Raw genomic sequence first — 11,343 nt, 5'->3', positions numbered from 1 at the left:
TCAGTTTCCCTAATCATCACTCTCAGTTTTGTGCTATCGGCGTTGCATTGCCATGCCAAAACCCAACAGAAACGGGTTTCTAAGTGCGGGTGAGCAGCACCCTGGAGCTGAGCAGCCCCCCTGGTCTGGCACCCCCCATCCACGGTGCCTCTGCTCACCGCGGGCACCCGCACATCCCTCACACGTGCTGCAGTTGGATAACGAACTGGCTCGGGAAACCGCATCCATCCTCCGCCTCGTCTGAAGGCAGATTGCTCACGGGCGCGGGAAATCTCCTGGAGAGTGAACCTTGTCAGCAAAAATGCAAATATTTGGAGACAAAGTGTTCATTACAGCAGAACTTGATTTCAGGGTCAACCCTTTTTGCAGCAAATTGTTAGCCAGCTAAAATGTTTATTGTCACCACACTCTGGCAGTTTTGACAGTACCTATCAAGTTGAGCTTGACAATATCTGCATACTGCTTCCCCGTCTCTCCCTCGCACTGTGATCTGCGAGGTGCTGGAGGAAGCGATTTCAGGCAGAAGCAAACACTCAACAGATAACTGGAGCTGTCCCCGTCTTTGTGACAAAGCCGGGGCTGCTGGGGACCAGGACAACTGTGTCGGGTGAGGAAGGTGTAACACAGGCTGTGGTAACACGGTGGTGAAACGTTTTGGTGATTTTTTTTTTTTTAATTTTTTTTTTTTTCAGATGCAAAACTGCACACATGGAACAATAAACTCCCCCCGTCTGGCAGTGCATCAGCAGGAACCGGGCTACAAAGGGACAGAATTTCCTTCGGTCTTCTTCCACGGGAGCCATGTGGCTTCCACGGACACGTGCCAGGGAATCTTTCAGATATCAGTGGAGTTTCTGTGATTTTTTTTCTCTTCCCATTTGTGCTCTCTTTGGCTCCAGGGTTGGATTCTGCTCCCGTTCAGGCTGCAGCAGGGAGGAGGAGCAGACCCCTGGGGGGTCCAGAGCCCAAACAAACCAGCCCCTGCAGCTTTGCACTGAGCTCTGAGCCCTGCCTCACTGGTAGAGGGGAGCAAAGGGGAGGCAGCAGCAGGAAAAGCAAGGATGAGGTGCCTGAGAAACACCAAAAAAGAATGGAAAAGGCAGACGCAGTCACAAGACCTGCTTATAACGTGGTGGGGCTCCCTGTGCCAGACAAAAGAAAATCTCCCAGCTCTTCGATGAACTAATTTCATTCTGCTTTTGTCTCCTCGGAGTCTTCACCTTTTTCCCCAGCTAATGCATGGGGAAGGTGGTTCCAGAGCCACTGTGAATTGGTTTCCTTTCCTTGCCTGCCGGAGCTGAGCAAGAGCTGTTTCATCTCAACAGGCTTCTCCCAACACACCTTAATTTGAGATCTCCTGCATGCAGGCAGCAATGAAGTTAAGTGACCTTGCTGAATCCCGGCCGTCGCAGCTGCGTGAGAAGAGGGGAGGAAAAGAAAAGAGGGGAGGAGGAAGAGGCACTTTGCTGTCTCCCATTAAAGCCCCAAGAGGCTGAAGATGAGAGAGTGAAAGTTTCAAATTGCCAGAATATAATTCTGAAAGTCATTTTCCAAGCGCAGAGCTCTCCGCAATGTCACCTCTCATCTTCCAAGGTGGGGACTGAAGGAACAATAAAGCGCAGAATATTCTGAAGAGACAGAGCTGCTAATACAAAGACAGAAGAGGTGCTGGTCCCCAAACAGCCAGCCTCACACCCTCTTCTTCTGGGAGATCCGTGCAGCTCAGACGTACCTGTACTGGGGGATCATTCGCAGCTCCCTTCCCAAGCTGCGCAGGTGAGCTGGATGTGGTGAGCATCACTTTTTCCAGCCTTTCTAAGAGCAAGAAACACAAAAAAGCTCACCAATTCAGCAGTTACGCTTTTAATTTGAACCAAACTCCTGACTTCCAATTCAATCCACTGCTTATGATAATGATTTTTATTATTATTAATTTCTTAGCCCTCCCTGAGATTACCAGAAGGAGATGATGGATGTGCAGGAGAAAAGGTGCACTTAGATATTCACCTCCATGCCCCGATCCAGCAAAGCTGTTCCTCCCGGCTCCCCCTTCCAGCCTTCTGCCTTCAAAGAAATCTGAATTAAGGAGCTCGATGCATTCAGCAGAGAGTTCAGCCCGGGATCTTACACCAAGGAGTGAATTAGCCTCTTGTTCTACATTCTTTGCTGACCTTTATTCCAACTGTACCCCCCTATGTTTATAAAATAAAAAATTACCCAAATATACAGGCGTACCCTGCTGAGATAAATTGCATTCAACTCTCCTTCAGCTAATATCAGCTTTGTCCAGCACTCCTTGTTACTGGTGCCACCTGTCCCTCCAAGCCCAGGCTTTTCCCCTTTCCCTCTCCCAAATTACTCAAGCTGAGGCCTGGGTGGGCTTGCCCTCTGTCTGCAAGTGCACTTATCTCCCCACCCAGGTCTGAGCACTGAGTTTTCATACTAACAATCGGGCTTTTTGCCAGGCAATCCCTCCCCTCTCGCACTTTCAGGAAAGGCACTTTCCCCTCTCTGCAGGTCAGAGCTGCCTCTCAGAAGGAGCTGGCCATGTTTTTGTCAAGGGTGATGCGGAGAGGGCATGGGGCCACACAACCTGCAGAAGGCACTTTGCACTTGGAGCCAACAAGGTAGCAAAGATCGGTGCTACCGCATGTTGTAATTACAATCCTGGTTAATTTTGCTGGTTAATTTTTATTATCATCGTTATTATTATTATTTCCTGGTAACTATTTCCCTGCTTTTCCATCTGGGAGGCCAGCGAGAGCGTTCCTCGCTGGCCCGTAGCCAGTTTTCTCCAGCTGGGATCGGTTGAGTCCAATGTTGCCATCTGTCCTTGGAGACAGAGGGACGTCCTTTTCCATTTCGGATCTCTCCCAGAAGCCATTCCCCTTCCCCCACACACTCTGGACTGGACCAAAGCATCCCGTGAGCTGCGTATGGCCCATGTACACCCAGATCAGACATGCAAGAGGTTCCCTGACCCAGCCACCGAGCTCTCCAGGGGCTGCCAGGTCCCTGGGGTGCCCTCGGGGTGAACTGGGGGGGACACACTGTCACCCCACAATCAGCCATGGGCTCTCTTGGGGTCTCCCTGACCCAGGGGAGGTGGATAGGGCTCCGGGGATGCTCAGCCTGGAGAGGGTGTTGATTCTAGGATTATAACCCCCGACTGGGACACGCGAGTTATCGCTTCGGCTCTCTTCCAATTAAAGACACGGAGATGCTTGGCCTTTGGGAGGTGGGGGGGTCGGGGGATGGGGGTGGGGGGGCAGAGCCATTGTGCCGGGCCCCGGCCCGCCCCCGCCCATTGGCCGCCGAGTGCGCTGCAGTGATTTGGCGGCGAGGTGCCATTGGCCAACGGCGGGGATAAGTTTTTGCTCCGGCCGGGAACTTTTCCCAGGGAGGGAGAAACCCCACGGAGCCTCCGCTCCCTCCCTCCCCGCCGCCGTCCAGCCGCCCCCCCCCCTCCTCCCTCCCCAGGCCCTCTCTGTTCTTCTTCCCCGCCGAAGGCAGCCACCGCTCGCCGGCAAGGATGAAGCTCTGCGGGACTTTCCTCGGTTCGTAGCCGTTTTGCGCATGGGGCGGAGTGGGTGGGTGGGGGGGGGCGTGGGTAAGGGTGGGGGGCGTGCTGGGTGCCCCCACTCTCCCCTTGTTTCTGAAGCTCTCGAGAAGTTTAACTCTGCCCAAGCCCCTCCTCGCAAAGGGGCTCGGTGGGCTGGGGGGAAGGCGGTCCCACAAACGCTCCCCTTGTTCTGGGCTGATTTTCGACTTTTTTTTTTTTTTTATTTTTCCCCTAATGTCATAGCGGAAAGAGTATTTCAGAGCACAGGTTTCCCGAGTTTGCATTTAGTAGGCGTGATCCCGGCCCCGTATCCCCTCCGCTTCTCTCCGGGCGCGGCCCCGCGGGGCTACAGGTGCGCGGGGACGCGCGCGGCCCCGGGGCTGCTGCTGCTGCGCGCCTCCGCCGGGCTTTGTCCCCGCTGCCGCGGCTCCCAGCTGCTTACAAAGGGCAGGGGGGCGAGGGGAGCAAATCCCGTTTTCTGCCACTTCTGGCACAGTTCTGCTAAGTTTGGGTTGGGTTTTTGCTCCCGCACACGGGTGGGTAACGGAGGGGAGGGGGTGGCACGCGACAAAAGGTGAAGTCGCTTGGCCGGGGGGGGTGTTTCGGTGCCTGCATTAACCGAGGTACAAAGGGAAAGTGCTGGGCTAACGCAAGGTGCCTCTTGCAAAAGCCGCCGATTGCTTCAATTGTCGCTTTTTTAGGGAGAAAAGAGCTCTAGATGGGGGTGAGACAAAGGCATCGCCTCTTCGGGAAGGAACCGCCCAAATCGGGGAGAAGGGGCGCGCCAGAGAGCGAGCAGAGGGTTATTAAAAGTTTTTTTTTTTTTTTTTTTTTTTTTTTTGTGCCTGTGCATGTTGTTCCATCTGCCAGGGGCCTGTAGTGGGCAGGTTTCTTCGCAACCCTTCAGCTGTTCCATATACAATATTAATGCTGGCCATTTCTATTCGGCATACAACGGCACTAATTGTAGTCTGAGGCATTAAGGCAGCCAGCCCATCTGCATAGAAGCTTTCAGAAAGAAACAAGGAAAAAATCTTTCACCCCCAGCTGGTAACCGGAGAAGCTGGTGCCAATTACAAATGCATAAAGTTTGAGATCTAAATTACTTCGGAACAGTCTCAGCGAAGCAAGCGAACTGCAGCACGGCGTTTTTTATGTCTGTATTTACACAAGCAATTGCAGTTTTATTTTAAATAACCTGAAACTTGAAACGCCTGATCTGAAAAGCTGAGCATAGAAAGACGTTAAAATAAATAAAAATACTGCATGGGGACAGAAGTGAAGGGACTCCACTTAAAAAAAAATAAACCCTTCTGGCATTCATTTCTGTAGGCGACGTGCAGTCAGTGCCCTCAGCGTACCCGTCTCAAACAACGCTCCTAAGGCGAAAATATTGGAATATTTTTATTTTATACCTCTCCGCTGCACGGCTCCCCTCGGGGATGCGGCAGCTCTTTCAGACCTGGGAGCGCACGGTAATTGCTTGCTGCCTGAAACCGTCTGTGAAGTGACTGTGGAGCTTAAAAATAAAATAAATAAATAAATAAAAAGTGCGAAAATGCCTTAAAAACCGGACGGGGGCGGCCGGAGCTGTCCGCTGCCGTGGTGCTGAGCCGCTGCTGGCACGGCTCGGCCCGGGCTGCAGCCCCCCCCCCTTAGGGCTGCCCCCGGAGCCTGGGGGGTGCCGGGGGGGGTCTGGGGAGTCCCGCTGCTTGTTGGAGCTCTTGGTGGCGACTGGAAGGTGGGGGTAAGGGGCCGGTTGGTTGCACCGTTTTGGGGAGGTTTTGAGGCTGGAGGACGGTGAAGTTGGCGAGTTTGGGAACAAAGGGGAACCAACCAGCCTCTGGGAACCCCGAGCTTAGGAAAAGGTATCAAAGCTGCGAGCTCGAGCTGCCTTAGGGCTCCCTGGGTGCACCGCGTGCTAATAAATGCAAGAGCAGCAATAATAAAACACCTCCGTGCTGATGCTCAGAGGCACAGGTACGTTTGCACATCACCCGCATTTGTATACGAGCGGCGGTGCACGCACAGATTTATGTGGGAGCACAAGCGAAAGCACCTCCCTCCTGCCTCCCGTCCTGGCTATTATGCTTTTGTTTCTCAAGTTTTTAGCGTTGCGTGTCTAAATGAAATAGCGGTGGAGAGCACCAGGCAGCATTGTGGGGAGAGGCGCTGAGCCCTCCCGGCCCTGCCTTTGATTCTATCGCGGGCGCAGAACAATGGGGCTGCGGTGTAGCACCGGGCCTGCTGCCTGCAGATAAGAGTTTAATAGAATTTCTGAATGCCAAAGGTTTAGGATGTAAAATATCCCCGTCTTCGTGGTGTGTCCAAAGGAGATAGAAAACGGCTTTTCAGGAGCACTCTCTGCTGAATACCTCCTTTATGCTCCCGGGTTAGGAGCACACCAGGCTTGCGAGCCATGGAAATGAGCATCGCAAGAATTTCCAAGACTACCTCGACAGTTTAAAATGAGTATTTTTATTTTTTTGTCACCCTTTTCTCAACAAAACGCCCGAAACGATGGATTTGCTCAGTGTCCCCCTGCCATGGCCCCGTAACAGTCCGTGGGCAGGACGGGGCTGCATCCTGCGCTCCTTCCAGCCCACGGTGCCTGGAAGGGTCCCAGCAGAGCTGCTGGGACTGAGTCCCCGAGCAGTGTCCAGGGCTTTTTCCAAGGTTTTTTCCCTTTCTGTTCCCCCAGGAGCCGCTCCGATGCGGGGCAGGGAGAGGGCAGGACCCGGCTTTCCATGCCTGGGGCTCCCTTCCGCATCTTTTTGGAAATCTTCAGTACAACACCAAAGTCTAAATCAGTGTCGGGGGAGGCGTGAAGGTGCAGGGAAAAGTGCTGGGTAGGAAGGCGAGCCCCCGCTCCTCCTGCCCCGTTTCCAAAAAGTTGCCAGCAAAGTGTTAATGCGCCCCTCTGCCGGGGGGGGCACCTGCGGGGGTCTCCGCAAGGAAAAGTGCGGCTCTCCCCGGGGGGGGAAAGCAGGCAGCCGGGCAGAGCACAGGGCTTTGCTCACTTAAAACACCCCCCGAACTCTTTCAGCCACCGTTTTCTTTTGGGACTTATCCTCCCGGTCTTCTCCTCCCCGTCCCAAAGTCCTGAACGAGTCGGGATCCGTCCCTCGTGGGGTGAGGCGACGTCTGCCGGGAACACCTTGTGCCATTTATTTTCTTTAAGGGGAAGGAAAAAAAAAAATATTTATACACCTTTTAAGCGCTCGCTTTTGAATATGTATATCAGCTAATATGCAATACTTCCAGGTTCATAGAGGCGATAAATTTCCCAGTCTGTTCTTTATGGTGATAGGTCATCTTCCTAACCACCAATAAATATTGTAAAGTACTTTCGCTGGAGCTGTGCTAACCCAGGGCATCTGTCACTCGCTGCTTGCTGCTATTAGGAATTATTGGGCTGTACCACGCCGAGGGATGCGCGGGGGGGACGGCACGGTGCTCGTCGAGCTCGCCGTCCTTTTGTGTTGCTGCCATCAAAGGAGCCCCGAGCCTCGTGCATATTAATTATGAATCAGCTCGGGCAAAAATCCCTCACCTTCTGCCGGCTCTCGGCGAGGGGGAGCGGGAGCGAGAGGGGCCGGCGGGGCTGGGAGAGCCCCAACTCTCCGTGCGCTCAAGTCAGCAGCTCCATCTCTCTCTCTCTCTCTCTCTTTTTGATGCTATACTGTAAATTTATTTCACCTCGGAGAGTAAACAGATATATTGCAACCCCAAGGGTTCATGGGTAGTGTATTTACAAAGGGAAGGCGCAGCAAGCCCCCTCTGTGCCATTTCCATTAATGAGAGCGGTCATTAAGTAAATGAGACATTGCCTTTAGCAGGCTTAAGAGTTCACACACTAAGGAGTATCAGATATTTAATTGAAACCAACAACCCGTCTTACACGCGTGTTACTGGTGTAGGGAAGTGGGCTGCCCTCCAAGAACTCTCCCCCCACAACCTCCCCCATGCAAATTTCATGATTGGTTTCCGTGATGTCATTTTGCAAAGGGGCAGACAATAGCTGTGGGGAAAGGTAAGTCAATATTATGTTCTTTCGCTGACAAAGGCAGATAATGCTGGCTTTTTTTTTTTTTTTTTCCTTTTCCTCCTCTTTTTTTTTTTTTTTTTTTTTTTCTTCCCTTGGATTGAGGCAGAGGGGAAAGGCTTTCGGAGCACACAGTTGATGTAAACAGACGCAGGCGTTTCGCCTTTAGAGCACGAAGGCTGGGTTGTTGTTTTGAAAATTGCACTGGAGAACCGAGGGGATTTTATGATGATCATCATGCTCCTAGGTCCATCTTTGCTCGCTCGCTCTCTCGCTGGCTGCGAGACGCTAGTGGACATATTCTGCTTCTGACTGAAAAAGAGCTTGAATAAGACGAGGAAGGAGGAGATTTTTTTATTTTTTATTTTTTTTAAATATATATATATAAACAAGACATCGTTTTCAGCCGGGAAACTTTCTGAATATTTCTGGAAGAGGATGCTTGCCGGGTTTGCGGACCGGGGGATCGGTGGATGTTTACCCGGAGGGCAGCGAGCGCGGTGTTAGCAGAAGACGCCGGGGGCGCCGGGACGCGGAGCTCTCGGAGGTGCTGATCGCGGTGCGCGGCCGGGCTCGGCTCGTCCCTCTCCGGGCTCCCCCCGAGCCCTCGGTGCCCTGCAGGGCCCCCAGCCCACCCCGGGGACCCCTCGGGGCTGGGGGGGGGTGGGGGGGGCAGCGCTGCCAGCGGCGGGGCTCCGTGTGCGGGGCTTGCGCTCGCACGCCCCAGCCCCTGCCCCGCTCTTGCCATGAGCGCACTTTTGGGTTTTGTTTCTTTATTTTTTTTTTCTCCCCTTCCTCCCCCCCCCCCTCACTATCGACTCCTTGAGACTTCTCTATTTATAGCAGCGAGGAACAAGGGAAGCGTGCCATGTTTGTGGATTTCTTCTCCCCGTGCGCTGACCGTGGCAGAGATCTGCGGGCTCTTATTTTTAGCTAGCTCGGAAGAGGCTTTGCTCGCCTAATCCCTTTATCAATTTCAGCAAAGTTTGGTGGTGCTGCTGGCGATGTTGTTCTGTCCATAATTCGGGGGAAGGGGCTCGGTGCCCGGGGAAATGCTGCCGCTGCGATGGAGCCCGGCGAGTTAGGCTGAGTTTGGGGCGCAGCTCCCCGGCGGGCAGGACCGACCCCCCCCCCCCCCAGGGGAGGTGTCCCCAAGAGGGTCCCGAACCCCCCCGAGGCTCTCCCGCACGCCAGGGGCAGGTCGCGGGCATCAACCCCCGATACCAGGAGGCACGGGGGGGCGGCCTAATGTCAGCCCCCCCGGAGCCGGGCTGCTGGGGCGTTGGGGGGGGGGCAACTGCCCTTTGCTTCCCAGACCTTGCCGGGCCGCCTCTGGCAGGGCATCCGCGACCCCAAAAGCGGTGGGGGCAGCCGCAAGCCCCCTCCGCTGCCCTCCCCTTTCCCCCCCCCCGCTATTGTTGAACCCCCTCGCTCCGAGCAGCCTCTGCAAACAAGTGCAAAAAGCCCCGGGTAAATCTCTCGCCCTGCCGCTACTTTTAGTTATTTCTCTTTTCTTTCCCTTTTTCCCCCCTCTCGTTGGCTCATCTGCTGTTATTATCAGCCTTTTCCATATGGCCACTTTAATTAATGGCAGACAAAAGGGAGGGGGCGCGGGGGGGGGGGGGGGGGGAGTGGAATCTAGGAATTAGAGTTTATAGTTGGGTTGTCTCCGATGCTGTCATAGAAACCAGAAGCAAAGATGCCGCCTTTCCACTTCTTTGTATGATCCTGTTTATTGTTCCCGAGCGGCGCAGGCTGGAGCAGCCGCGTGTTGCAAAGCTCAGCCCCGCGCCTGCTGCTCGGAGCCCCCCCCCCGGGCTCGCCCCGCACAACTTCTGCCCTTCGGCTCCCCTTCTCCCTGCCTGCCCTCTTTCCCCCATCCTTCCCCTCTTTCTGCCACCTCGGGGAGGCCGAGGATCTCCTCCCACCCTTTTATTATTATTATTATTATTATTTTTTTTAAAAGTGGTTTAGCGATCTGTGGCATCCCGACCGCACGGACGCGAGGAGTAGGAAAAACTCCCCAAAAGTTGACTTTGTCCCGATCCCAAAAGCAGGCGGGGACGCCCCCCTCGTGTCCTGGTGGAATTTGGGGCTGGGGTCTCGGGAGCGGTGGGTCCGGCTCCATCCCGGACCGGTGGCACTGTGAGGGGGGGGGGGTCTCCGTGCCCTGGGGGTGGGCCCCCAGCCCTACTACAGGGGGTCCCGCTGCGGGAGGAGGGCTCCAGGCAGCGCTCAGTGTCCCTGCGGAGTGTCACCTCGGTAGCTTTGGGGTGTGGGGGGTGGCGGTGACCCCTACCCTCCGGCCAAGCCCTTGGGGCTGGAGGGGGGGACACCTCTCTCCTTCCCCTCCCCTGTCCCTACTGTTGTGGGGCGGGGGAGGCGACAGCGGTGCCACCACGCTCCCTTTGCCACTCTGGGTTCATCCTTGTCCCCAGAGCCTCCCACGGAGCCGGGGAGGGGGCAAACAGCCCGAGGACCCCCCCCCGGGCTTCTGTTTTAAGAGCTGGGCTGGTAAATCGCCCCGGGCTGGGCTTGGGGGGGCGCAGGGAGCCCGGGTGACATCCAGCCAGGGGAAGTCATCAGGTCGCCAAATAACCCAGCCGGGACGGGACTTCGGCGAGGAACAGGGGGTCCGGGGAAGGGGGTCCTGGGGGGGCGCAGCTCCAGTTCTGCCCCCGGCCCGGGGGGGGGGGGGGGGGGGGGGGGGGCGGCGCCGGGAGCGGGCCGGCCCCGGTTCCTGGCAGTCAGATGATGGGGAGGGCAGGGCTGACTTTGCAAGACGTAGCGCGGCGTCAGAGCAGCTGCCATTTTAGCAGACATTGTTAAACTGCCCCCCCCCGCACCCCCCCCCCCCCCCATAACTTGGCTTTAGGGCGCCGCATCAAATCGGGCTCCTTGGGTCATGCTCCTCTTCGGGTGCACAACGACCAAGAAGTCAGCAGTGCGCCCTGAGCAAGCTGAAAAACGCAGCTTTAGGGGCTCAGGAATATAAATACGTCTTTCCCCCCCAAACCCCAACTTGCTTCTGTCTTGGGGTTTGGGGGGGTGGGGTTGGTGGCAGGTGACTTTATTCCCTGAGCCCCAGAAATCGATCGGTATGATGCAAAATGGTCCCTAGCTCCCGATCTGGCGAGGGACGGTCTCCTTTTGCGTCCTGGGGGGGTGCTGATTTTGCCGGGGGTGCTTGCATCTGCCCCCCAGAGCTGAGGGACGAGGGGGAAGCGGCTGGCTTACAGTAAAGGCTGGAGTGTGCAGGGGAAATCGCCTCGGCTGGGCTGGGCTTCCCAGAAGATGTGAAATAAGCCCTGGGAAAGAAGGGGGGGGGGGAGGCCGGGGGAGGCATCGCCTTACCGCTGGGAAGTCAGATGTGAGCGCTGATGGTGAAGTGGGGGGCGAGACCCGCTCCCCCCCTTGGCTTTGTGTCCTTGTGGCAGCCTGTGAGTGGCAAGGGCTTATTTTTACAGCTGCGAACTGGACGGCTTAGTTGCTTGAGCTCTTTCCTTAACGACAAAGGACGTCTCCTGTCACTTTCTCGCTGCTGCCCTTTCTTCTGCGTGGGAGCGCAGGGTGGAGGATCCACGCTGCAAACTTCCAGAGCTGGGAGTGCTCCCATCCCCTTCCCCGTCAGCTCTGTGCCGTGGAGATGCTGATTTACCCTCAGCCGAGCAGGCAGGGGTGCTGACACCCAGGAGGGCTGAAAAGGTGGCCCCAGACCCTGGGTTTATTGCTCATT

The 11,343-nt window shown here is 55.6% G+C and overlaps 1 protein-coding gene across 1 annotated transcript in view; it reads left to right on the top strand.

Annotated features, from left to right (window-relative positions):
* The first annotated feature begins 3,412 nt into the window (after window positions 1-3,412).
* The window catches only part of MYT1 (myelin transcription factor 1), a 63,889-nt gene continuing 55,958 nt past the window's right edge, over window positions 3,413-11,343 (top strand). The window contains exon 1 of the mRNA XM_068700562.1: window positions 3,413-3,557. Coding sequence (XP_068556663.1) covers window positions 3,533-3,557 — 25 coding nt within the window. The 5' untranslated portion in view covers window positions 3,413-3,532. The remainder of the gene's footprint in view (window positions 3,558-11,343) is intronic.

This window comes from Anas acuta, chromosome 16, assembly GCF_963932015.1.
Source record: "Anas acuta chromosome 16, bAnaAcu1.1, whole genome shotgun sequence".
In the NCBI taxonomy this organism is placed as follows: domain Eukaryota; kingdom Metazoa; phylum Chordata; class Aves; order Anseriformes; family Anatidae; genus Anas; species Anas acuta.
Note: the sequence above shows the minus strand (reverse complement) of the source record. Positions and strands in the feature narration are given on the sequence as shown.